The sequence below is a fragment of the Chaetodon trifascialis genome, chromosome 9 (genome assembly GCF_039877785.1).
Source record: "Chaetodon trifascialis isolate fChaTrf1 chromosome 9, fChaTrf1.hap1, whole genome shotgun sequence".
NCBI lineage: Eukaryota > Metazoa > Chordata > Actinopteri > Chaetodontiformes > Chaetodontidae > Chaetodon > Chaetodon trifascialis.
The window spans coordinates 29,541,028-29,568,945 of NC_092064.1; the positions used below are offsets into that span (position 1 = coordinate 29,541,028).

A 27,918-nucleotide genomic window follows, 5' to 3' on the forward strand; every position below is an offset into this window, starting at 1 on the left:
ACGTCATCGAAAACATTTTATCTGCAGTTTGTTCAGCGTCACAAAAAGATCTGAGAATACACGAATCACTTCACGTGTTCAGAGTACTGACACTGAAGTACTAATACCACGCTGAGAATACTTCATGTACTTGAACTCGTCCTGTATCAGTAAAGTGTGTTTCTCTCTGCTCTGTGGATTCATGTTTTCAGCTGATCCAAGAGGCTTCTTACAGACTTTACTGAGCTGAGGAAGAGGAGGAGAAGAAGAGGAAGAAGAAGGAACTCTTCATCCTTCAGTTCAGCACAAACATCCAACAGCAACACAGCGGGAGATACGAGCTTTTCACTGGACAGGAAGGACACGCTGAAGAACTCCAGACGTTACTACAGAAGTGTAACATGGACACTGAGTGACAGTGTGTGTGTGTGTGTGTGTGCGTGTCCTCACTGTGTGTGTGTATGTGCGTGTTCTCACTGTGTGTGTGTATGTGCGTGTTCTCACTGTGTGTGTGTATGTGCGTGTTCTCACTGTGTGTGTGTGTGTGTGTTTCATTTCTCTTTTCAGAGGAAACTCGGCCTGCAGCAGGGACAGTCACACACACACATCAACAGCACAGACACGCCTGTGTGTGTATGTGTGTGTATGTGTGTGTGTGTGTGTGCTGCGTGTCCTCACTGTGTGTGTGTGTGTGCGTGCGTGCATGCCTGTGTATGTGCGTGCTTGTGTGTGCGCGTGTGTGCATGTCTGTGTATGTGCGCGCCTGTGTGTGTGTGTGTGTGTGTGCTGCGTGTCCTCACTGTGTGTGTGTGTGTGTGTGTGTGTGTGTGTGTGTGACGGTTGGTGGACTTTAAACTGTTTTTCTCAAAGCGACTTCATGTTTGAGGTCACAGTCAACGACTCGGCCTGAACTCATCAAACTGCTGAAACCTGTGAGTCATCTTCGTCCACACGGGGGCGTCTTCATCGTCACTCCGCTCAGACTGAAACCGGCTGGACGCGCTGAGCCCCTTCAGGTCCAGGTCTCTGGCTGGTCTCTGGTTCAGGCTGGTCACAGATCAGTCAGCAGCATTTTCTCATATTTTACTGTTTTATTTCAAAGGAAACCAACAAATATAAATAAACAGGAAGAGACAAACACTGAGGACACATCTGACGTCCTGACGTCCTGTTCTGGTTCTGGTTCTGGTTCCAGAGTCTGAAGACGTCATTTAAAACCTCCTGCTGGATCCAGTTCATCGTGTAAACTCATCGGTGTCTTAAAGTGAGACGTCTGGCTCAGCGTCTGTTTGGGGACGTTTCATTGGCTAAAATCAGTCAAATCTGTGTCTTCAGTCCGTCTGGACGTCGGCTCTGTCTCCATGGCGCTTTGCTCATTTCTACTCCAGGTGCTTGTGTGACATCACCGCCCGAGGTCGTCTTGTCCCGGGGTCCGATGCAGCGCCGCAGCCTCGTCTGTACATTCTATACATCTTTACAGACTTTTTTCCCATCAGCCCCGGTGGCTCAGCGTCCTACACGGAGCCTCCTCTGTCCCCGCCTCCGCCCGGCCCCCCGCGGGTTCTCAGGTCGTGCCAGAGTTTGACAAAAGGTTCTCGGTTCTTCCAGATCAGCTCGTGACCAAAGAGGACGTACCAGCTGGAGAGAGGGAGCAGAGAGCATGATGGGAAAAAGACCAAACACAGAACTACTGATCGTCCTAAGAGCTCAGCTGTGATTGGTCAAAACAGTGACTTACACTCCAAACATGGCTCCGCCCAAATGAGCAGCGTGGTCAAAAAACCTCCATCCCAAAACCACACCCACTGTATCCATGGCAACGATGGCCTTCAGAGCCTGAAGAGAGAGGATCAGATTATTATAAGACAGGTGAGACAGGTGAGGACAGGTGAGGACAGGTGAGACAGGCAAGACAGGTGAGACAGGTGAGACAAATGAAGACAGGTGAGACAGGTGAAGACAGGTGAGGACAGGTGAAGACAGGTGAGGACAGGTGAAGAAAGGTGAGGACAGGTGAGACAAATGAAGACAGGTGAGACAGGTGAAGACAAGTGAGATGGGTGAAGACAGGTGAAGACAAATGAAGACAGGTGAGACAGATGAAGACAAATGAAGACAGATGAGACAGGTGAAGACAAATGAAGACAGGTGAGACAGGTGAAGACAAATGAAGACAGGTGAAGGTGACTTACATTTCCAGCACTGAAGGTGAACATGGGGAGGAAGAGGATGGCCAGTTTGGCTTCAGGCATTTTGGTGCAGACGGCAGCGAGGACGGTCATGATGGCTCCAGACTGGAAACAAAAACCAGCTCATGTGAACTCGAGATCAAGAACCAGGTGAGATCACACCTGACAGAGCTGACTCAGCTCGTCTACAGAACCAGCTGGTCTCAGTCTCAGCAGGTCTACAGAACCAGCAGGTCTACAGACACAGCAGGTCTACAGAACCAGCTGGTCTACAGACACAGCAGGTCTACAGAACCAGCTGGTCTCAGTCTCAGCTCGTCTACAGACCCAGCAGGTCTACAGAACCAGCTGGTCTACAGACACAGCAGGTCTACAGACCCAGCAGGTCTACAGACACAGCAGGTCTACAGACCCAGCAGGTCTCAGTCCCAGCAGGTCTACAGACCCAGCAGGTCTCAGTCCCAGCAGGTCTACAGACAGTCCGGTCAGGACGGGTTACTCACGGCTCCCAGAGACGGGCCGAACCTCCCGGTGGCCATCTTACAGACATAACTGACAAACGTAGAAACGACACCTGAACCGACAGAAAAGACAAATCAGTGCAAACATGGACAGCGTTGGACGAGCAGCAAACATCAGATGTGAGATGGCCGACCCGGCGCGTCGGGCTGCCGTACCTGCGGACAGGTAGACGGCCATGAACTGCTCTCTGCCCAGCATGGAGACGGCGCTGGTGGAGAAGCTCCAGAGGACGTACATGTTGGCGGCCATGTGGAAGAAAGAGAAGTGGCTGAACGTGGACAGAAGCATCGGAGAGCAGAGCGTCCCTGCGGGGGACAGAGGACAACACTTTTACTTCCTGTCTCACTTCCTCCATGTTTGACCCGTCCGTCAGCTGCAGAGCTTTGGAACAGCGAGACACTCACTGGAGGACGGGTTGGACGTGAAGTATTTGATCATGGAGCGCTGCAGAGACGGAACTCTCCAACAGCAGAACACCAATACGTTCGCCGCAATGATCCCTGGGAAATGAAAAAAACAAACAGGGTCAGATTCTTAGAGTTCATTAAAGGTCAGAGCTTTAACTACAGGAGCGTGCGTGTGGTGTCTCACCTGTGACTGACCTCTGACCCTCACTCAAGCTGTGCCACCACCGGTTGATCTGAAACACAAACAGCCAATCAGAGTTCAAACAGGGAGATCTCAGACCTGATCCACCTCAGACCTGATCCACCTCAGACCTGATCCCTGACCACACGGACAAGCTGCTGCTCACCTGGTCAACAGGTAACATGTATGAGCTGCAATGACATCACTGCTTACTGCTTGTTCAGTCTGTGTGTGTGCGTGTGTGTGTGTGTGATGATTGATTGTGATGTCATTTCAAACTCTGCTGTCTGAACATCGAAGCACTTATGATGATGATGATGCACCTTCATCCTTCAGGCAGCGTTCACACCTGAGCCCGACACAGGTGTGTGACGTCATCCTTCTCACCTCTTTGCGGACGTCTCCTCGTTTCTGAGGTCGCAGCTTCCCCAGCCAATCAGCTCTGAGCTCGTCAAAGTAGCTCTGGACTCGAGACTTGAGGGACTCGTACTGCCAGATGGCCGCCGCGCCGAAGGAGCAGCCTGTAAACTGACATGGAGTCAACACCTGATCGTGACATCACCTGACCGTCGTCTCCACCGATGGGTGAGCTTCACCTACCCCCACAGTGAAGACGAGCGGCTTGAGGAGGCGTCCGAAGGCCCGGGGGGAGCTGGGTGGAGCCTGCGGCTCCCAGTGGGGGGTGGAGGTCCGTCGGGGGACAGCAGCCTCAGAAGCCTCTGTGTGGGGGGGTCCCAGCTCCTCCTCCACCCTCTTGGATTCTGGTTTCTTGGCGGCTTTCCTGAAGCCGCATCTCTGCTGGAGGCTGTGAGGCCACCTGGTGGACAGAAGGAGAACTTCAACCAGAGACTCACCTGGAGGACCAAAGACGTCACTCAGGACGTCCACATCTGCTCAGAGTTCAGAGGACACCTGAGTCACTGAGCGCGTCTCGCCGTCCGTCAGCTGCCGGTCATGTGACTCATGTGTGACGAAGTCAAAGGCGTGAAGACGAGGCTTCGTTGAATGAAGCTTCGGTTTCATCGCTTAGTAAAATGAGTCAGACTGCGTTTGAACTGATCAGAGACCAGCTGTTAAACTAACTCTGAGCCACACTAACATACTTCACATTAATATGTGCGTCTGCGCTGGTCTTTGAGCTGTACTCTATGAAGTTTCTCCTGACTCATAGGAAAACTGCATAATGTTGAAGTCTGGTGACACTTCTTCATCCTCAAAGCTGCTGCTCATCATCATCATCAGACTTCAGTCAGCCAACACACACTTTGTTTCTATTTACGTGATGAAACGAGTGTTTCCACACTTTAACCTTCATGTTAGCTGACTGCAGCGTCTCACCGCTACCCACATATTGTACATTTCAGGAGCTGTGATGGAGTATTAATACACGCTGTACTCTTAAAGCACGTACAGGTGTTTTTGTGCAGAACTGGAGATGACCAGCAGTTATTATCTAAAGACTGAAATCCACTTCAGACGGCGCCATGTTAACTTTATTACGTGTTTTCTGGGTGATTGTGAAACAGCTGAAACTGTGACGTTAGTTATATGAACGTTATATGACAAACAGCTACTGAAAGACCTGCAAACCAAGTGTCACTAGTATTTCACCGTATTAATCTGTATTTTAGAGGGAGAAACGTTCAAAATAAACTGAGAATGGTGTCATTAAACTGTACAGACACATAAATACTTGGACAAACACACAACCGAGCGGCCGTTAGCCCAGTTAACGTTCTCTAAGCTACACAGCTAGCTTAACGTTAGCCGGCTAACATCCGCTTTAAAGTAACGGCTCTTGAGCGCGAGCGGAAAATGGCAGAAGCGCGGGAAGCGGCCGTCTGCCCGCCGTGGTCACTGACCTGCCTCCCCTCAAACAGCTCTGTAAAACATCTTCTCTGGTCAGTCTGAGCAGTACGGCGCAGCTCCTCCAAGCCATGGTGGAGCCCGGTGACCAAGACTGACCGAGCCCGGCAGGTCGTTCACTTCCGGGTCAACACGGAGCTCCGAGAGCCGCTGAGGAAACACAGCGATGCCTAGAGGACAGAGACAGACACTGCACGCCTGGGACAGCAACAACAACAACACACCTTTCACGTATGTAAAAAAAACATTATCTTAAATTAGAAATTGTATTTGCGGACTGTTATGTACAGGATGAATTGCACAGATTATTGCACCAGTTATTGCCCAAATATTACAAAGAGAAGAAAACAGTGGCACAGAAAGGTCAAGATAAAAGTACACAAGACACAGAACAGACTGTCTGTCTCTGTCTGTGTTAAATAAATATATTTAATAAAATGACTGAAATCACATTTTGTGACACTTCGAGCAACCAGCCACTTTAACCCAGCACGTTTATTTTGAAGGCGGTGAGCAGCGGAAGTCCAGTTGTTGTTTCCGGTGGTTGTGTTTGGTGTGGTCTGTGTCGGCTCGGCTCGGCTCGGAGCGGACCAGCAGACGTACTATCATCAGTAGTAAACCTGTGTGTGACCGCGGAGGAAAGATGGCGGCTCCTGCTCTCTCCAGTCGGGCTGGCTCGACGGGCAGCCTCGGGAACAGCCCCACCATGGCCTCCGGGAGGCTGCTGCACGGCGGCGGCGGCGGCGGCGTCGGGCCCGAGCTCGACTTCAGGTCGGCGGCCCGTATGGAGGACCTGAACCGGCTCATCCAGGAGTTCAGTAAGCACGACCAGCGGGAGTACGACGACCAGCGGGCTCTGGAGATCCACACGGCCAAGGACTTCATCTTCTCCATGCTGGGTGAGGGACACACACAGACACTGAACGCAGCAGGCAGAGGGGCTTCACGGGAAACCGTGTTTTTGTCCTGATGACGGGAAGCTGCCGGTAGACCGAAGCTTGCCTCAAACCGTCAGACTCCACCTGGTTCATGTCGAGGCTGATAGCGGAGGGCAGGTGGAGGCAGAGGGCTCTCAAACAGCACTCTGAGCATGTGGGTGTTCCTCTGCTCAGAGGTGCTGAGGCTGGTCTACCTGTGTGCAGCTCAGGTGAGACGCAGACCTGCTGAGAGCATCAGTGTGACAAACAGCAGTCATAAAACACCTCTGTGATCAGTATCGCTTCTGTTTGCTGATCCAGAATCAGATCTGAGGCTAAAACAGTGCAGACAGCAGCGCCCACGTGACAGACCTCCACCGCGGCGGATGTGCACGTGTGTGAACATACGTGCACATCCGTCCACTCATTGAAGTGAATGAGGAGGCTGTGTTTGTCCACACAGTGCTGATGGCAGCGGGGGCCTTAAAGGCTAAACTCAGGGGACTCAGTCACCTGTAATTCCTCTGCCCACACGAGGCTTTAAACGCACCACAACACCTGCTGATTATCTGAAGGTAACCTGACCTTAAAGGTGTAAACACTCAGTTTTAACAAATCCGGTGAGTCGTCGCCGCCTCTTCCTCCTGATGTGTTCCTCTCACAGTGAGGTCACTCCTCTGTTTCAATAAATCTTTATTAGCAGCAGCGACGGCTAATCGTGATCGCAAGTGAGAGGAAGAAGAGACGAGGAGGATGAACTGCAGGTTTGACTTCAGAGTTTCATCAGGACTCTGGATCTCCTCCAAGATCTGGATTAAAATAGTAGACCGCATCACACTGAACGCGCGCACACACACACACACACACACACACACACACACACACACACACACACACACACACACACACACACACACACACTGCCTCCATCTGACTGAGCTGCTCAGTTATATTCAGTTTAAATGCTGCGTTCGAGTGCGCTGACACAAAGATTCCCCTGCTTCCAAATGCAAATCAGATGTTCCTGAAGACATGATGTGGACAGATGTGGACAGGTCCTGTCAGCACAACAGTAATGTCCAGACGGGCAACAACACAATGTTTTCACAGCTCGTATTTATCAGCGAATATCTACTGCGTTGAATCCGATCAACAAATTGATGAACTAAGATGATTTCTGTTGGGCCGCTTCCTACAGGACAGCGTCCCTGCATCCCTGCGTCTCTGCGTCCCTGCGTCCCTGTGTCCAGCCTCCTATCGTCAGTTTCATATCTGAATAATCTGATGTTTTTAATCTGATTTTTTTGGTGCAGCATGACACAAATAAACAACATTAAACCAACTTAAATCAGCAAACAGCCAATTGAGATTAAAGATCAGTCTCACCTGACTTTTACTGATGAACCAACAGGAAAACACAAGTCTACCAGTTAATCCACCGATAAGCATCAAATCAAACGTTCTAAGTCTCCTTCAGACCTGGATTATTCTGTCCTCAGTAATGAACTGCGTCTTTGAAACGGCCTCAGTGATTGGTTCATAGAGCTCACGTTGAAGCATCTTCAATGAAATTATGATTAACAGGGAAGTTAAGGCTTGAATGTTAATAGAAAGATTAAATGTGTCACTCAGTAATAATTCAGAGGAAGTTTACGAATGTTAAAGTAACGTTTTAGTGAACTAGACTTCAAAAATGAAATCACAATAAAAGAAGCGTTTAAACAACCTGGACAATGTTTGAATCACTGTCTTAATACGTGTCTCATCCTCACTGTCTCGTGTCAAAGCCGACCAAGCCTTCTCCAGGATGTTCAGGTCTTCATGATCACTGTCTCACTTTATTTCTGCTGAAGCTGTATGTACGTACAGGGTGCTCGTACCTGGTGTAGGAAATGGTGCATTCATGGCCTTCTGCGAACACGTCGTTCATGCGTTTGGCCCCAGTGTGCTCGATCTGAGCAGGAAGTGGATCTTGATCGATCAGTTGGTGCTAAAGGTTTGAGGAAGTGACGACGAGCTCAGACTGAGACGTGCCGGATGGAGTTTCAGGAGATCTTTTGTGCCATCAACCACAGACCATGCTGCAATAAGACAGCTCTGTGTGCTTTTTGTGACCGTGTCGGTTTCTAATATGATCTAGTTCTTCTTCTAACTGCGTCTTGCCTCCATTGTTCCACAGGAATGGTCCAGAAGTTGGACCAAAAGCTCCCAGTGGCCAACGAGTACCTCCTTCTGTCGGGGGGAGTTCGGGAGGGTGTGGTGGACATGGACTTGGACGAGCTAAGCGTCTACGCCCGCGGCACGGACTACGACATGGACTTCACCCTGCTGGTCCCGGCACTCAAACTCCACGACCGCAACCAGCCGGTGACCCTGGACATGAGGCACTCTGCCCTGGGCCACTCCTGGCTCAGCCTCCGCCTCTTTGACGAAGGAACCATCAACAAGTGGAAGGACTGCTGCACCATCGTCGACCACATCAACGGGACCACCAACTACTTCTTTTCTCCAACTCTGGTGGCCGACTGGTTCTACCAGTCCATCTCCCTGGTGCTTCTGGAGGTGCAGAAGAAGCCGCAGAGAGGGATGCCGAGAGTGGAGAAGGTGGAGAGGAATGGCACCATCATCTCCATCATCCTGGGAGTCGGGAGCAGCCGGATGCTGTACGACATCGTCCCCGTGGTGTCGTTTAAAGGCTGGCCGGCCGTTGCTCAGAGCTGGCTGATGGAGAACCACTTCTGGGACGGGAAGATCACTGAGGAAGAGGTGATCAGCGGCTTCTACCTCGTCCCTGCCTGCTCCTACAAAGGCCGCAAGGAGAACGAGTGGCGCCTTTCCTTCGCTCGCAGCGAGGTGCAGCTGAAGAAGTGCATCTCGTCCAGCCTGATGCAGGCATACCAGGCCTGCAAAGCCATCATCATCAAGCTATTGTCCCGCCCCAAAGCCATCAGCCCGTACCACCTTCGCAGCATCATGCTGTGGGCTTGCGACCGCCTCCCGGCCAACTACCTGGCGCAGGATGACTTCTCTGCCCACTTCCTGCTGGGCTTGATCGACGACCTGCAGCACTGTCTCGTCAACAAGATGTGCCCCAATTACTTCATTCCCCAGTGCAACATGCTGGAGCACCTGTCGGACGAGACAGCCATGCTGCACGCTCGCAAACTGTCCTCGGTGCGCTCCGACCCTGCCGAGCACCTCCGCACCACCATCGAGCACGCCAAGGCTGCCAACCGGCTGACGGTGGACCTGCAGTGGCGAGGCAGCGCCAACAACCTGCCGTCGCCGCAGTCCGACGCTGGTGGAGAGAACCAGCCGGACGACCGGCTGGCCAAGAAGCTTCAGCAGCTGGTCACAGAGAATCCGGGGAAGTCCATCTCCGTCTTCATTAACCCGGACGACGTCACGCGACCGCACTTCCGCATCGACGACAAGTTCTTCTGAGACTGAGAAACGTTCTCTTAGACCTCTTCCTCCTCCTCCTCCTCCTCCTTCTCTTTGCCTTTCTTCTCCTCACCTGGTGCCCCACCTCCTCTGAAACTTTTATTTTTTACATTTTTTTATGTTTCTCTGCCACAGAGTGAAGTGAGGTGATCGTCTAGTTGTGTCTGCCACAGTTTTTTTATTTTTATTTTTCTATTCCCTGTGCCCTCTTCCCTCCTCTTCACTGTGTGCCCTGTGTTTTAACCTGCTGAATGCCTTTTAAATAGACAGCTGAATAGCAGCAGGATGTTTTTAAAACTGAGGGATGAGGAGAAAATCCACCTTGAGATGGCATCGCTGTTCCTTCGTCACGCTAGTTTCATTATCAGGGATCCTGCAAATGAGGCGAAAGCAGCAACTCCTGAAGACGTCGCAGAAGCTTGTTCAGAGTGGACTTTGGGTTCACTGATCCAGTTGAAGATGTGGTAGCTTGTAGTGATCAGGTAAAATGAAGGTAGTATTTTATAGTGTGACGTAATCACGGCCAGTCATTGCAGCTGTAAAAATAAACCCGTAACACATATTTTTAAATCGAGCTGTAGCTGATTTTGACAGTTTAGCAAAAATGACTAAAAATTCAGTAGAAAATTAAGTCTGAGCAAAGATGTTACAAACTTTTGATTGCAGAAATTCAGTCTCACGTCTCGTCATTTAGAATCTGATGACGGTGTTTCAGTCATAAGAAGTAGCTGCTCGCTGTATCATGAAATCATTTTAACTGCTTGTTCTCATAATGACGACACGTCCAATCAGAGTCCAGAGAAAGTTCCTTCATCTCACCTTGATGAAAAGTCAGACCTGTGAGCTCAGCGTTGACATGGTGACGTCCTGTCGTCCCCACTGGTTCCTCGTCCAGCAGTTTGTCTCTGAAGCTTAAAGCTGTAAAACCGTCTTTGCTCATTGAAAAAAACTTTAAGCAGCAGCACCGTTGAACAGACTGTAGACACGTTCAGGAGTTGAGGGTGAAAAATGGCTCAAACTCAGGAGTAAAGATAACAGAGTTCTGTTTGAAGGTGGATTTTGTCCCTCTGACGAATGTCTTAGCCCCGCTGGGGGACGATGGTACTAACGTAGAAACTAACTGTAAATAGAAGAACAATGACTGAACACTGCTGTGTGTAGGCAGAGATAGAGACTGAAGATGATGACGATGATGATGATGATGTTTGGACTACTTTTCGTCTAATTTTGCACAGAATGTAAAAAACACCACTTTTCCTCTCGATGGTGGACGTCGTGTTCGTCCTGATGCCGAAGCGATGCGTCATGCCAGTCGACAGGTGACACTGCTGAAGAATGGTCGCACTGCACGCTTTAGATGTGTATATTAACCAGTGGAATAGTACCAAGTACACAGTGATACTGCAGTAATACCTCACCAGTGTCTGTGCTGACCAGAGAGTAGCCTGGTCCGAACCTTCACCATGACGGATGTCTGAGAGGTTGATCTGGGAATCTTCCTCCTTCTCGACCTGGTGAACTTGATCTTTATCGTCGGTGTGAAGCTCCTGCATGGACTCTTTGGACTGTTCTTAAACGTCCACAGATGCAGTCATTGAACTCATCACAGACAGACTGAGGAGTGCTGAGGAAACTGAAGACGTGAACAAAGTTTATTCTCCCAGAATGTCTGAATTGGTCCGATCTCGCACCTCGTTCGCACGCACAGGCTCTCGTCACACTGAAGACGCGACGTGACGTCTTTCATCATATGTGACACTTCTGGAAACACGTTGTGTCGCCTGCCGCTTCACAGAGACTCTGAAGTCGTCCAGAAGTCACTACAGTTCAGCTTTTATGCAAACGTCCTCTGGCGTGAGGAAAGACCACGTCAGTCCCGTGGTCATCAGGTACTGAACGACTTAGCTGTGCAGCAGTGAGGTGGCAACAACAGGAAACAACCGACCAATCAGAGCCAAGTATGTAAACACATGACGGGTTCTACGGGAGGGGGTTCACCTCCTCAGCCTCTAACATCGGGTTCCTGCCGTAAACCTTCGGTCATCATGTCTACATCTTCTGGTGTGTGCACCAGTGACCATCAGAAACGACCAATCAGAGCCGAGTATGTGGACCTCATTCACTTACAGCCAAGAGACGACGGCGAGACCAGGACCTGTCTGTGGACGAGGTGGGTCAGCATCACTGTGTACTGAGCAGCCACAGTTTAACACTCAGGTTAATCTGCTGCTCTGGGACCATTATCAGCCGAGTGTCACTCTTTTTGTCGCTCTCCACTCACTCCGTCACTTTCTTTGGTCGTCAATGTTTTGATCAGATCTCCTGATTTCAATCAGCTTCATGTGTCTGTGAGACCTCATGTGTTGAAGAACCTGACTGAACTTTTTCTGCTGCTTTATTTGTGTTTTTGGGTGTCAAAGGTTCGACTCTGCTGCAGCACAACCAGCAGACCGAGCCGCCGCCGGCGAGGCCCAGGACTCATTAAAGATGGAGGAATCACGTCTTTGAACAGAATTCAGAGTTCATTCATGAGGACTGATCAGTCCAGTTCTAGAACTGAACCTTTACGACAGAAACCAGGTTCAGTGTTCCTGCAGCTCAGGTAGATCAGCCCATCTGTTCATGCCCACCTTGAACAAAGGTATCTGTGGCACTGGCTGTCAGAGCATCATGGGAGTTGTAGTTGGTCCTGAGCTGGTTGTGCTGAAGACGAGTCGGTCCCAGTTTCTGTCTCCGTTGTGTCCCAAACATTTCCAGAAAAATGCCAAAAAACCTGCAGATATCTGACTGGCAATGTGATCCATACCCTCATCCTCAAGTGCAATTAGTGAACACACACACACACACACACACACACACACACACACACACACACACACACACACACACACACACACACACACACACACACACACACACACAACATGTAGCGCTGAGACTAAAAGACACACCAACTCTGTTAGAACTGGTTTTAATGGAGACTCTGGCGGACCACAGGACACCAACCCTCCACTGAATCCCAACACCGACACACACCAACACACACACTCAGATGTTTGTCACACCGTCAAAGTGCCACACACACACACACACACACACACACACACACACACACACACACACACACACACACACACACACACACACACACACACACACACACACACACACACACACACTCACTCACTCCTGCCTGGTGGAAATGTAATCAGTGTGTTGTTCTTCTGAGCGCCATGACCTTTGACCTTACTCCTCTGTTTGTTCAGAACCTTTGAACTGTGACTCTCTTCTCTGTGTCCTGCTGCTCTGCTTCGTTCTGATGGTCGTCTCTTTGTGATGTGGACTTGGATGGTTCGGTCCTTCAGGTGGCAGCTCCCCGTCTGTGAAGGTTTCCACTGAAATTCACTGTACAGTCGATTCATCATAAAGTCTTTTAACCAGAAACTCGCCCTCGCAGTCTGTTCTCCGTTTGTACTCGTTGTATCGTCTTGTGCTGGAAATGTGTTGTTGTGTTCTCGTCTTCAACCACTTTGACTTCAGTCTGAGAGGAAGCAGCGCTGCGGTTTACTGTCAGCGTATTAAATATTAACGTTAAGTAGACGTCAGTCAGACTTCCTGTCCTGATGGCCGTCTAACTCATTTAGTGAGAGAAGGAAAGACGTCACTCTTAACCTGAGTGGAGGAACGAGGAGGCCTGCAGCGATTGGCTGCGCCGATCGTTTGAGCTCTTTGAAGCGATGTCCTTTAGACACAGTTACGTCTCGCTGCCACCAGGGGGCCCCGGTGTGAGACGTTTATGTGTGCAGAAGAAGAAACAGTGTAAAGAAGGCAGACGCTGCCATCTGAGCCTCGATCCGTTCGTGTTCAGTCCACGTCGCCCAGCAGCAGGTGAGCTGATCTCAGCCCTGACTCTTTTGCCCCTGCTCTGACTGGTTGGCCCCGCCCTCTCCTTTCAGCTCTGGCGAATCAGAGGCCTCCGCTCACTGACTGGATCCTGTTTTAGACCAATCACAAAATAGAGAAAATGAGCGGCGTTGGCTGGAAACGAATGCGTCCGTCAGTCCGATCAGAGGTCACGTGTTCTTCAGCTTTTTCACGACCATTAAATCATTTTTATGGGCCTAAATAAAAGAATTAAGATTGAATTTACAGGATGTTTTTGTCATTAATAAAATGTTTTTGACAGCTAGCAAAACAGTTAGCAAACAGCTGTTAGCATCGTCATCCAGCTGAGAGGACAACACGACCGTCTCATCGCCCGCGTCCAGCTGATGGATCCAACGTTCAACAGTTTCCATATTGTTTCCTTTCCTCTCATATTTCCTTTTTTCCTCTCATGTTCTCTTTCCTCCTCTCCCCTCCTTGTCTCCTTTCCTCTCATGTTTTCTTTCCTCCTCTCATTGTCTCCTTTCCTCTCATGTTTCCTTTCCTCTCATGTTCTCTTTCCTCCTCTCCCTTCCTTGTCTCCTTTCCTCTCATGTTTTCTTTCCTCCTCTCATTGTCTCCTTTCCTCATGTTTTTTTTCCTCCTCTCCCCTCCTTGTTTCCTTTCCTCTCATGTTCTCTTTCCTCCTCTCCCTTCCTTGTTCCCTTCCTTCTCATGTTCTCTTTCTTCCTCTCCCTCCCTTGTTCCCTTCCTTCTCATGTTTTCTTTCCTCCTCTCCTCATTGTTTCCTCCTCTCTTCCTCTGTGGTATATGTTGGCTTCCTGTTGTCTCAGCACCTGTCCTCCTCCTCCTCCTCCTCGTCTCTTCCCTCCATCTCTCTGTTTCCTGCTGCGTTGTGCTCATGCTCACTTCTTCCTCGCCGTCATCCGAGCGCTCGCCATGCCAGCCGGAAACCATCCATCATCCTCCAAATATAAACTCAACATATGCTGTTTGTGCTGCTGCTCAGGCACCGGGACGCTGCCAGCTCTGACGCCTGCAGCCCGTCCCCCACGCTGGGATCACAAAGACCACCAAATGCTGCTGGAGACGGATGAAGACTCACCTGTGCCGTCTCGCCTGGTGACTCAGTCCAGAGCCAGAACACTTCCTGTAGCTGACAAACACACTTTCATACTTTTTATCAGCTTGTGAAGTTACTTTTACAGAAACACTTCCTGCACAGTTTCACATTAAAAGCCTCCCGGGAAACAAACAGGAAGCAGCTGTGAAGCCAAGACTCACTGATATCAGCCAGCGGTGGAAAGTAACTGAGTACACTCACTCACACACACACACACACACACACACACAAGCTTACACACACACACACACACACACACACACACACACACACACACACACACACACACACACACTCACACACGCACTCACACACACACACACGCACTCACACACACACACACACACACGCTTACACACACACACACACACACACACACACGCTTACACACAAACATAGAAAGTTTATTAAAATGATTTTGTTTTGTTACAAATTAAACTCCAACAGCTGAACGATCAGTGGATCAATGAATGAATGAAACTGATCATCTATGGAATCATCTGATGTTTGAGCTTCTCACGTTTGATATGCTGCGCACACACACACACACACACACACACACACACACACACACACACACACACACACACACACACACACATACACCCTTACTGCCTCCAGATATTAAAAGTTGTTGCAGGTATCCTCCTCAAATCATCATCATCATCACCATCGTGTCACCTTAAAAACTCCTCCGGCGGTGACGTCACGTGGGCTGCAGCAACACGGCGCGAGCACAGATAGAGAGAGAGAGAGAGAGAGAGAGAGAGAGAGAGAGAGAGAGAGAGAGAGAGAGAGAGAGAGAGAGAGCGAGCTGAGCGCGGACACAGCACAGGTGAACGCACGAGCCTCAACGTCCGCAGGAGGAAAAAAAACAGCGAAGAAGAAGAGGAAGGAAACCCCGCTGCGAGGAGGCTTTCAGAGAAAACGCTGCGGTTTGTTTCTGTTTTTCCTCCCGGTGTCCCTCCTTCCTCCCTCTTCCTCCTCTTCCTCCTCCTCCTCCTCCTCATCCTCCTCCTCTCTCCCGCCGGTATCGATCTATCAGCGGCTGTTTACCGATCACATTCTCTCCGGCTCGACGCTCGTTGGCCGCAGCTGCTCCAGGAAGGAAGGAAGGAAGGAAAGGAGGCGAGTGGATTTGTGTCGGGGGCGAGAGGACCACCTCACCGAACCGGACCGAACCGCATCGGGAGATGGAGGGCAAAGAGAAGGCACCGGCAGGTAGGAGACGGAGGGAGGGTGGAGGCAGGGTGGAGGGGTGGGTGCTGATGGAGGGATGGATGGAAGTTTCCTGACACTGTAGGGATGGGGGGGGGGGGGGGGGGGGGGGGCTTGGTGCTTTTTCCCGCTGAGGGTGGAGATGCTGCTGGGATGAGGGGCTGACGGGTGGATGGATGGAGGGGTGGAGGGAGTGATGCATGTTGGGTACAAGTGTACTGCGGTATCCTGCTGCCCTGCCTGCCGCTCACATCCAGAATGCAGCTGCACTGGAGCTTTTAGGTGTGGTTATTATGGGATGGGGTGCAGTGTGTGTGTGTGTGTGTGTGTGTGTGTGTGTGTGTGTGTGTGTGTGTTTAACCATACGGCTGAAACGCTGAGAGAAGCCTGATGCTGCAAAAACAGAGAGACAGACAGGTGGGCCGAGGGAGAGACAGGAGGCGTAAACGAGAGCGAGAGACAGGGGGTGAGACAGACAGATAGCCGTCTGAGAGGAAAGACGGGATGCTGCAGGGAGACAGGTAAGAGCGTAAATAAACAAAAGAAGACACTGAGAAAAGGTTTGTGCAGGGAGACAGAGAGAGAGACAGCAGGGCAGAGAGACAGACATGTGGTCAAGGTGAGAGAGACGGGGGGGTTGAGATGCAGAAGAAGTTGGACAGAGAGACAGGAGAGAGAGACAGGCTGGAGGGTGGACAGATAAAAAGAGGCAAGGGTGACAAAGAGTCTGAGAGACAGACAGGACAGTCAAAAGACAGACAGGAAGGCAGGAAGACAGATATGATGATACACAGGTGTAAAAGAAGTCTGGGAGGACAGGGAGACAGGTATGAGGTCCAGGGGAGAGACACAAGGGCAAGCAGACAGGTAAGAGACAGACAGGAAGTTTAAGAAATGGTCAGAGGTCAAGAGAAAGACAGGTGTAAGGGCAGAGAGACAGACAACAAGGGGGTAAGACAGGGAGGGTCAGGGACAGATAAGAGGGAAGGAAGAAAGACAAGAGGCTAGAGGTCACAGACAGACAGGTGATGGGACAGATACCGACAGGAGGGACAGACAGATAGGACTGTTTGATAAATGACAGACAGGCAGACAGACAGACAGACAGACAGACAGACAGACAGATGGACGGACAGACAGACAGACAGGCAGACAGACAGACAGACAGACAGGCAGACAGACAGCAGTGTGTGTTTGATCCTGAAGTCCAGCAGCTGAGACGTGCAGAGGCTGAAGCAGCGTCCTCTGTCACTGATGAAGACATGAAATATAAATCCCTCAGTTATTATACAGAGATGGACATGATGGACATGATGGACTCTGTCTGTCAGCATCAGTATTCATTAAAAGCATGAATCCATTTCCTGACTGATGACCTCACAGCCCGCTGAAGGTGTCCAGGAGACATTTGACGTGTTTCATTCTTGTCAGTCAAAAGCAGGACACAGAGACAGACGTGCAGAGACACCAAGAGAGACAGGAATAAAAGTTAAACTCAGCAGCAGCGACAGTGCGACCATGTGAAGAATGACTGTGTGATGTGGACTCTGTGGTCACGTGGAGACGGTCGTCCCCGGTGGTCAAACTCCTGCAGACTCTGCTTGGACGGAGCAGACGCTTTAGCATTTCACCTCTGCAGCTCGTGGAGAGAAGCTGCATCGTCTCGACCAGGTTTGGCTCGTCTCAGGCGGGCCGTGTGTGTGTTTGGGTGTGTCTTAACAGGAAGTCCATACGGAGTGATGCATTCTGGGAGCTGCAGTTCTTTCAGTTTGTGTGTCAGACACACTTCAGTCCTCTGAGACGGTCTGTGGTCTCAGTCCAGGCGATGGAGACGTAAGCTGGACGGTTTGATTGTTGACTCGTGTCCTTGAGCAAAGCTTTGACCCCCATCAGCCACCGTCAGAGGGGTCACTGGTCGTCCACGAATGCCACGATGACGACAAACAGTTTCAAATCGCTTTGACTGATGCAACAAGAAGAAGCCAAATGTAGAGATGACTCAGCAAAACAAAGACACACACACCAACGTCCACGTGACATTCAGCACTTTGATTTTAGACTTTTTGAAAGAAAATCTTCTTCGAACTGAGTCTGACCTCTGACCCCTCTGAACAAGAAGCTGTGCACACTGAGGAACAGTCAGCCTCTCATTTCCTGTTTGTTTTACAATTTGTTGTTTCAGTGCTGACAGAAGCTGTGACAGCTAACAACTATCCATAAGCTAACAGCTCTCCATAAGCTAACAGCTCTCCACAAGCTAACAACTCTCCACAAGCTAACAACTCTCCACGAGCTAACAACTATCCATAAGCTAACAGCTCTCCATATGCTAACAACTATCTATCAGCTAACAACTATCCATCAGCTGACAGCTCTCCATCAGTTAACAGCTCCCCACAAGCTAACAACTCTCCATAAGCTAACAGCTCTCCATAAGCTAACAACTCTCCATAAGCTAACAGCTCTCCATAAGCTAACAACTCTCCATAAGCTAACAACTCTCCATGAGCTAACAACTATCCATAAGCTAACAGCTCTCCATAAGCTAACAACCCTCCACAAGCTGACAACTCTCCATAAGCTAACAGCTGTCCACATGCTAACAATTATCTATCAGCTAACAACTATCCATCAGCTGACAGCTCTCCATCAGTTAACAGCTCCCCACAAGCTAACAACTCTCCATAAGCTAACAGCTCTCCACAAGCTAACAACTCTCCATGAGCTAACAATTTTCCATGAGCTAACAACTCCCCATAGACTGTCTATGAGCTAGTAACCATCCATAAGCTATCCAAAGTAATTATCCATATGCTAACAATTATCTACAAGCTAACAACAATCCACAAGCTAACAACTCTCCATAAGCTAATAACTCTCCACAAGCTAACAGCTCTCCACAAGCTAACAACTGTCCATAAGCTAACAGCTCTCCATAAGCTAACAACTCTCCACAAGCTAACAGCTCTCCACAAGCTAACAACTCTCCATGAGCTAACAACTATCCATAAGCTAACAGCTCTCCATAAGCTAACAACTATCCATCAGCTAACAACTATCCATCAGCTAACAGCTCTCCATCAGTTAACAGCTCTCCATGAGCTAACAACTATCCATAAGCTAACAGCTCTCCACAAGCTAACAGCTCTCTATGAGCTAACAATTTTCCATGGGCTAACAACTCCCCATAGACTGTCTATGAGCTAGTAACCATCCACGAGCTATCCAAAGTAATTATCCATATGCTAACAATTATCTACAAGCTAACATCTATCCTCAAGCTAACAGCTATCCTCAAGCTAACAGCTATCCATAAAGATATAATTATCCTCAGGCTAACAGCTCTCTATGAGATATTTACTATCGTCAGCTAACAAACACGAGTGCCATTCTGGACTTTGAGTGAACGTTCTGTCGTCTCGGTGCTCTCTGACCCTCACAGATCACTGAGTGTCTGAACTGATCACGGATCAGATTGTATTTGACTGCACGTGTAGAAGTGACTGGAGATGGACAGAGGAGACAGACAGGTGGAGACAGACAGTCCATGGCTGCTGGCTCGTTCTGTGGGAGAAGAAGGATTTGAGACGTGTCCTCTGATTGGACCCATCTAAAGCACGTGGACAGAATGAGGCTGAAGCTGCTGCAGAGCTGCTTCAAAGCGTCTTCAGAGTGTCTTGGATGCGATCAGAGAGCGGCCGATGTGCTCGAGGTGACTCAGTGTTCTGTAAACGGAGTCTCAGCGTTGCTGTAAATAACCGTCAGATGTCCCTCAGCTGTGGCTGAGAGGAAGCTGTGCTGATGTCAGTGAAGTGTGTGATGTTTCTGCTGAAGCTGGAGTGAGTCAGCTTCTGCTGCGGCGAACGCACGCTGTGCAACATGTTCAGCCCACCTGAGCGCTGATACAAGAGCAGAGCAGGCCCACACCTGTGTGAAGGTGAGCCTCTGCTGTACACACGAGGCTACACAGAGCACATGGTTAGCTTAGCTTAGCTTAGTTTAGCTTAGCTTAGCTTAGCTTAGCATTGCAGTGTGGTTCTTACCTGAAAAGTCTCATGTGGACTGTCTCCTGGACTGTCACTAACATGTTCTCATGTTTCCTTTGAAAGGAGATGTTTTGTGTTTTAACGGGAAGTGTCACGTCGTCTTATTTTGCAAACCGTTCTTTACTTCCTGTTTTCCTCCTGAACATCCCTGAAGGAGTCGATGCAGTGACGTCTGTCTTCTGTGAGTCGTCTCCTGCCTGCGTCTCAGCTCACCTGTGAACACCTGAGCTGTCGTTTCCTCCATCAGCGAATCAGACCGACAAACCTTCACTCGTCTTTTATTTGGGGGATTTCTGGACAGGTGGAGTCGAGGCTTGTGGAGCAGTTTGACCACGGGATCAGCTGAGGTTTGATTGACAGGCTGAAGGAGGCGGGGCCTGACATGGAGAGCGGCGCTGTGTTTGTGTACCTGCAGCTTCAGTTTCAGCGTGTGTGCTGACAGCCGGCCGGTCGGCGTGTTGTATTGATTCTGACATCAGATCTCACTGATCGAAGACTGTTGTGACCACCGCTCAGAGCAGAGACACCGGAGACACTGAATGGACACGCACACAGTTTACAGGCCGTCCACGGAGCTGAGGCTCAGTCTCACATTAAGCCATGAGACGACAGCGTCTGTCCAACAGGACTGAACACAACTGTGAGACACACACATTAAACACTGTCACAGTTCATCACAGTGTCAGAGGGACAGAATGTCCTCCAATCAGATCACTGCCAGACATGAGCCACGCTCTGATTGGTGAGTTTAAAGATGAGAGCTCTGCACATGAACACACACGCACACGCACACGCACACACACACGTCCTCCACTGGAGATGAACAAAAGCAGCATGAGATGCTGAGCTCAGCACAAACAGGCTGGTGTGTGTGTGTGTGTGTGTGTGTGTGTGTGTGTGTGTGTGTGTGTGTGTGTGTGTGTGTGTGGGCCCCTCCCTGCCGGATGGCCTTTTGTTCTCTGTACTGGTTTCTCTGGTCTGTCTGCATCACTCCCAGCAGCTCTAAATGGCAGCTGATGGTGTTTGTGTTGAATTTGATTGAAACTTTATTTAAACTCTCAGAGGGAACGACAGCCGATCACATGCTCGTGTGCGTTTAAAGGAGCAGCTGCTTCAGGATCAGCTGAGCAGGCGGCGTGACGTGAAGCCTTTACGTGTTTGAACACACGTGTTCCTCAGAGCACGGCTCATGTCTTCACGTCTCTCTGTCTGTCTCTGTGTCTCTGTTCAGCTTCACGTCTCTGTGTCTGTCTCTGTCTCTGTCTCTCTGTTTAGCTTCAGGAAACACAAACACACGTTTTTCCCGGGTTCACCTGTGACTCCTGTCAGCAGCCTTAATTTAACTCCACCTGTATTTAAAGGAGAGCCTCAGAGGGCAGGAAGAGGACAGAAGGAGGACAGGAGGAGGACAGGAAGACGTTTTCAGTCCCTCCATGAGCACCTTCATCTTTAACTGCCCTGTTTTCTTGAAACGTGATGCAAAGTGTCGGCACGGAAACGCACAGGTGGAGGAGAATCGATGCTAATGTGTTAGCATGTAGCTAATGGACGAGAGAGCATTATAATGTGTTTGTGGACCCATGGGACAGTCCTTTAAGAGTATCGCCATGGAGACAGAGTGGGGAGGCGAGAGTGAGAGGGAAGAGGGGAGGTGAGAGAGAGAGGGAGAGAGAGGGAGAGAGAGCGAGAGAGAGGGAGAGAGAGAGAGGAGAGAGAGAGAGGAGAGAGAGGGAGAGAGAGAGAGAGAGGAGAGAGAGAGGAGAGAGAGAGGAGAGAGAGAGAGGAGAGAGAGGGAGAGAGAGAGAGAGAGAGGGAGAGAGAGAGAGAGAGAGAGAGAGAGGAGAGAGAGAGGGAGAGGGAGAGAGAGAGAGAGAGAGAGAGAGAGAGGGAGAGAGAGAGAGGAGAGAGAGAGAGCAGTCAGCAGACCTTTCAATTATTTATGAGGCTCTTCTGCAACACACACACATAGACTTACATTCATTTCCTGGAGCCTTACCCGGACACGTCTTAAATCCAAGCCGAGCACTTATTTTATTCACATCTTAATGTCAGCTATAAAGTGGTGACAGCCCCAAATGGTGTAGCAGAGACCCTGGAAAGATGGGGTATTTGGAGAAATATACAATATATATTATATACAATATATAAGTTCCCACTGCTGGCCTGCACCATCCACCATGCATTTTTAAACAACACACTTGGCCAGGTATTTTTTAAGGATCAAAGATCTTTTGATCCCACAAATAAATAAGGGTCCCGACATCCCTTGGATCCCCACAGCCCCCGGGAGCCCGTGCCCCTCGCAGTAACCATAGCCCTGTCCTCAGCCTGCAGCCTCACGTCATCATTTACATTACGGGGACCTGCAGTTTGTCCCCACAATGTGATAAATACCAAGTTTCACACACACACACACACACACACACACACACACACACACACACACACACACAGGACATCTGAGTGCTGCAGTGACTGAACGCAGCGGCGACCTTTGACCTCAGGCCTTAGGTGTTTCCTGGGCCGTTTCTCAATACAAAGTACGCCAAGTTCGGACTTACGAACTTGGCAGTTCGGACTTAGCAAGTTGGACTTGGGAGTACAGTCTCTCCAGGACGGGAGGACGCAGGACCGTCATTCTGCAATTGGGACAGCAGCGTACTTGATGACGTTAGCAGGACGACACATCTCCGAAAACTTTGGAGCAAATTTTAAACTACGCGCTATCGTGATGAATCGACCGCAGATTTAAAGTTTTAACGTCCACTTTCTCACATAAAATAATCTTAAAACCACATTCCGTACTACTGAAACAGCAGTATTTCCAAACTTGTAACTTATAGTTGTGAGTCCTCTCCTCCGGCATCATTGCGACGAAATGCATTCTGGGATACGTGGTTCACCATCCGATGCATCCTCGATAAAGTGGGAGGGGCAAGAACACATCCGGGTATTTGAGTGTACTTGTCGAGATGCGGACTTGAGAATTGGAACCGTACTTGGACTCAGAGTGATGACGTTTCTCAAGTACACAAGAACACAAGAACAGAGAAGAACGCATATTGAGAAACGGCCCTGTATTCGTTCGAACTGGTCCGTCTCTAAATACTGTCGGACTTCCTTTCTGCGGCTCGTTGGTTCCTCCTGAAGACGTGACGCCTGGAGGAAATACTGCATGTGCTGACAGAGTACTACAAATACTGTAAGTCTGATAAGAAACTGTATTTCTAATGTATTAATACCTCTGGACATTCAGCCGATCAGTCTTGTCTCTGCGTCTGTCTCTCTGGCCGTGCAGACCATAATAATCACAGACAATAAATGGATTTTTTCCTTGACAGGTTGTGTGTTTTCGTCCCTGAGTTTTGTCTGCAGGAGGACAACCTGCAGCAGTCTGAGCGTCTCTGCAGCCGTCTGTCCTCACAGAACAAAGACTGATTGGACAGACTGTAGAGGAGGACATGTCTCTGCCGTCTCCTGGCTCGTTCTGGAGGCGTGCTGGCCGCTCGGTGGCCTACAGTTACCCATAACACCCTTGTCCAGGAGGCTTTGCAGAGATGCTGACGCGTCTCTTTGGGGACGCTTTGCTCAGGTTGTCTCGCTGAGTTTGTGCAGTTTAACGAGTCCAAACAGATTCCAGGTCAGCTGTGACTCAGCAGTTTGGACTCAGTGTTTGACTCTACTCGCACTTCTGCTTCTTCTTCTGCAGAGATATTTTAGTAGTTCACAGCCTGCTGCGTGTCTCTCATCATCGGAGTCATCAAAGCTTCATCAGCGTTTGGACGTTTGACCTCTGACCTTTAGAGACATGTCCAACATCAACACTGCACATTTGCACTGTTGGACATCAGTCAAATGTTTGCTGTGAATCCAGTTTGTTTGACCCGTGTGGACACTTTGGGACTTTGTAGGTGGACACTGAGTCCAGGGATTTGACGTCCTGAATGTGCGTTTGGGGCCTTGAACGCAACATCACAGCGAAGCAGAGTCAGTTTTGTTTGTGTGGTCAGCCATGTTTGTTTGTGTGACAAAGCCCTCGACCTCCTGAGGAGACGCACTGTGTGTATAAATTAGGGTTGGGCGGTAATCCGGTAATAAGGGATCCCGTTATCTAAAGATAGCGACGGTATCAGTTTCATTACCGTCGTTACAAAATGCTGCGCATACAGGTCTGTAGGGTCTAACATGACTGCAGCATCGTCATCACAAAATGAAGTCCACTCCGTTCAGTGTATCTGCTTGAATTTTTACTCGAGGAAAAGGTGACTGTGTAAAAGCACATGCTAAAAAAAGAACCTGAGCAGTTTTCCAGGTGTTTTAACACAGGTGTGTCCAGGTGCTCATATGGGCGTGTCTGAGCAGAGGACCGTCATCTCGTCCAAGCACACGGAGAAACTCCTCTGTTGAAAACGCTTTCAGCCTTTTTCTGCTTGCTGCTGTTCTTTGCTTTCATAAAAGGACGAAATGCAAATAAAAGAGTGAAATCAGACTTGGGGCTGCTCAGCAGAGTCCTCTGTGAGACGCAGCGCTGAAACTAACTGTGGTTACGCCGGTCAACAGCTCAGCGACCCGCCCACATTCACCATAGAAACACCAATGACGATCCAGCAGGAAGTAACCCAGAGATAGGTTATGGCATGAAGAGCGCCCCCTCCACTCTAGAAACCCCCTCCTCTTTATGGAAACAGGCAGGACCTTCGTGATTGATGTCAAACTAACGCAGAGTCACAGGAGGAGACATTAGCAGCGTGTTTTCAGGCTGAATGTAACTTCTGACCTCAAAACAGCAAAGGTAAGACGTACTGTACGACTCAGCAAAGGTGTTTCTGCTCCTCTTTGGCTGCTAGCTCGCCCAGTTTCCATCACACAGTGAGGAGGCAGACATCTTCATCATCAGACTCTCTGCTTTCATATGATACCGAGCTTTTGAGGTTTGCGTGAAGTGGTGAAATCAGCAGATGTGACTTTTATTTTCATTTTTGTTACATGCGCATATAATCACACATATTGCGCATATCGTGCTGTATGAATTACGTTTCGTGTGGGTGCCCATGCTTGGTGGAGGCTTTGAACTGAGCTCTCGTCATTCTGCTTTGCTACAAGTCAGGACAGGTGCTGCTTAACGTGAGCATTGACCGTCTGAACTGCGCGCACGTCACGCTGCCCTGCAAAGTGATTTTTAATTAGTCACGGTAATACTGTATACCGGGAAAATGTGGGGAAGTTTGACAGTATCAAAATTTGGATACCAACCAACTCTAGTATAAATACATGTACGCATATATAGATCACATCTCATGTGTTTTCCACCCTGTGTGTGTGTGTGTGTGTGTGTGTGTGTGTGGTTGGATGCTTCCAGGTGGGAGTTTATGGAGCACACACACGCACACACACACACACACACACACACACACACACACACACACACACACACACTGCTCTGGATGAGAGTGATTCACTGTCCTGCCCACACTGCTGCAGAGCTGCTCCGGGCCCTTGGAGGACCCCCCCCCCCCAACACACACACACACACACACACACACACACACACACACACACACACACACACACACACACACACACACACACACACACACACATACATGGCAGTGTACTGGTTGCAGTAATCCTATAAAAAATGCAGTACAGCGAGTACATGAAGAGTCATCTGTGAGATTCAGATGAAGATGATGAAGAGTGGCGATACAGGATGGAGCTGTTACCATGGTTACATTCAGAGTGGACAGTTTTGATGAGGATGAGGATCACATTGAAACGTCGTTCAGTCAAACACATAAACGTTTATTTTCACTGTGGAATTAAGTACATGTTTGTAGTATTTAAAGGTTCAGTCGGAGGGTTTGGTGTCCTCTAGTGGTCAATGTGCAGACTGCAGCTCACTAAAAACACTAAAAACACATGAAGCCTCTCTTTAGAGTCAGTCATTATTTTCAGTCACCTTTAAAACTCCAGAGAACTTTCCCTTTAAGGACTTTCCCTTTAAGAAAAGGCCTCACTAGTCAAGCTCAGGGATCAGAGTGCACAGGCTCAGATATAAATAGTCTTGTTCACCTTCCAGCTTCTGTTGTTTACAGGCTCAGAATAAACCCTGTCCTGGATCACACTCACCCACAGACCTGGACCCAGAGCACGACTCCAGACCTGGACCCAGAGCACGGCTCCAGACCTGAACCCAGATCACAACTCCAGACCTGAACTCAGATCACAACTCCAGACCTGAACCCAGAGGACAACTCCAGACCTGGACCCAGAGGACAACTCCAGACCTGAACACAGACCTGGACCCAGAGCACGACTCCAGACCTGGACACAGACCTGGACCCAGAGCACGACTCCAGACCTGGACACAGACCTGAACCCAGAGCATGACACCAGACCTGAACACAGACCTGAACCCAGAGCACGTCTCCAGACCTGGACCCAGAGCACGACACCAGACCTGGACCCAGAGCACGACACCAGACCTGAACACAGACCTGGACCCAGAGCACGACTCCAGACCTGAACACAGACCTGGACCCAGAGCACGACACCAGACCTGAACACAGAGCACGACTCCAGACGTGGACCCAGAGCACGACTCCAGACCTGAACACAGACCTGGACCCAGAGCACGACTCCAGACCTGGACCCAGAGCACGACACCAGACCTGAACACAGACCTGGACCCAGAGCTCGACTCTAGACCTGAACACAGACCTGGACCCAGAGCACGACTCTTGGTAAAGAAAGCTGGTTTGTCTTCAGCTGTCTTCAGTCACAGAAGCAACTCAGAGTCCTCCAGCTTCCGTCTGATGGACTCTCAGATTCTGGTTTTGACTCCTTTGAAGACAGACCAGATGAATCAGGAGTGTGTTCCTGTCCTCTTCCTGCTGTGATGTCACAGTGGAACAGCTGACTCGTGTCATCACGGGGGGCGGGACCTGTCTCAGGTCTGTCCTGCAGACAGAGGGACAGACCGGATCAGACGGAGGTTTTAGTGACTCCTCTGGTCCTCCTCTGACTGACTGAAGGGACTCATCGATCAGTGCCTGTGGACTCTAATCTGGTCTGGAGCTGACTCAGGTTTTTGTGGACCATGACCCGATACTGCAGCCTGTTCCGTCGTCTGCTGTCCGGAGAGAGTAAAGGAGAGGAGGCGGACGAGGAGGAGGGCAGTGCTCCCCGGGAGAGCAGCCAGCAGGGTGAGTCCAGCTCCAGGTCCCGATCCAGACTCAGGACCCGCAGGTCTGTGTGGTTTCACCGGGCCGACGGTCAGAGGCAGGAGGACAGGTGGCCTCAGGTACCTGCTGCAGGTGGTCTGATGTCTGCAGGAGCCTCGACCGAAACTTCATTTACACTTTTTACTTTTAAAGTCTTTGAAGTCGTTTAACGTTTGTTTCATCTTTTCTCTAAAATTCTTTCTTTAATTCACCGCCGAAAGAAAATCTGAGAAAACAACATGCAAACAATATTCAACAGCATGCAAATACACAGGGCGTGTGTGTGTGTGTGTGTGTGTGTGTGTGTGTGTGTGTGTGTGTGTGTGTGAGTGTGGGAGTGTGTGTGTGTGTGAGTGTGAGTGTGTGTGTGTGAGTGTGTGTGTGTGTGTGTGTGTGTGTGTGAGTGTGAGTGCGTGTGTGGGAGTGTGTGTGTGTGTGAGTGTGTGAGTGTGAGTGCGTGTGTGGGAGTGTGTGTGTGTGTGTGTGTGTGAGTGTGTGTGTGTGTGTGTGTGTGTGTGTGTGTGTGTGTGTGTGTGTGTGTGTGTGTGTGTGAGTGTGAGTGCGTGTGTGGGAGTGTGTGTGTGTGTGTGTGTGTGTGTGTGAGTGTGTGAGTGTGAGTGCGTGTGTGGGAGTGTGTGTGTGTGTGTGTGTGTGTGTGAGTGTGTGAGTGTGAGTGCGTGTGTGGGAGTGTGTGTGTGTGTGTGTGTGTGAGTGTGTGTGTGTGTGTGTGTGTGTGTGTGTGTGTGAGTGTGAGTGCGTGTGTGGGAGTGTGTGTGTGTGTGTGTGTGAGTGTGTGAGTGTGAATGCGTGTGTGGGAGTGTGTGTGTGTGTGTGTGTGTGTGAGTGTGTGTGTGTGTGTGTGTGTGAGTGTGTGAGTGTGAGTGCGTGTGTGGGAGTGTGTGTGTGTGTGAGTGCGTG

At 49.8% G+C, this 27,918-nt stretch overlaps 4 protein-coding genes across 5 annotated transcripts in view; 2 read left to right on the plus strand and 2 right to left on the minus strand.

Moving 5' to 3' along the window:
- spcs2 (signal peptidase complex subunit 2) overlaps positions 1-27,918 on the minus strand; it is a 308,748-nt gene that overhangs the window by 586 nt on the left and 280,244 nt on the right. The gene's annotated exons all lie outside the window — the stretch shown is intronic.
- parlb (presenilin associated, rhomboid-like b) lies at positions 1,056-5,737 on the minus strand. Its single transcript, XM_070970497.1, has 10 exons — positions 5,141-5,737; positions 3,879-4,095; positions 3,666-3,806; positions 3,282-3,330; positions 3,095-3,190; positions 2,846-2,995; positions 2,672-2,742; positions 2,172-2,273; positions 1,718-1,815; positions 1,056-1,617 (listed from the first exon to the last, which is right to left on the minus strand). The coding sequence occupies exons 1-10, from the start codon at positions 5,215-5,217 to the stop codon at positions 1,494-1,496; spliced, it is 1,125 nt and encodes a 374-aa protein (XP_070826598.1). The 5' UTR covers positions 5,218-5,737; the 3' UTR covers positions 1,056-1,493.
- Positions 5,737-11,410, plus strand: LOC139336388 (nucleotidyltransferase MB21D2). Its single transcript, XM_070970496.1, has 2 exons — positions 5,737-6,043; positions 8,241-11,410. The coding sequence occupies exons 1-2, from the start codon at positions 5,788-5,790 to the stop codon at positions 9,503-9,505; spliced, it is 1,521 nt and encodes a 506-aa protein (XP_070826597.1). The 5' UTR covers positions 5,737-5,787; the 3' UTR covers positions 9,506-11,410.
- LOC139336391 (fibroblast growth factor 12-like) overlaps positions 15,310-27,918 on the plus strand; it is a 34,267-nt gene continuing 21,658 nt past the window's right edge. Inside the window, exon 1 of one of the 2 annotated variants that reach the window (XM_070970500.1) lies at positions 15,310-15,734. In XM_070970500.1, the coding sequence (XP_070826601.1) occupies positions 15,707-15,734 (28 nt within the window). In that variant the 5' untranslated portion in view covers positions 15,310-15,706. Of the gene's footprint in view, positions 15,735-26,498; positions 26,983-27,918 lie in introns of those variants that run through there. The other variant, XM_070970501.1, reaches the window with a different exon arrangement.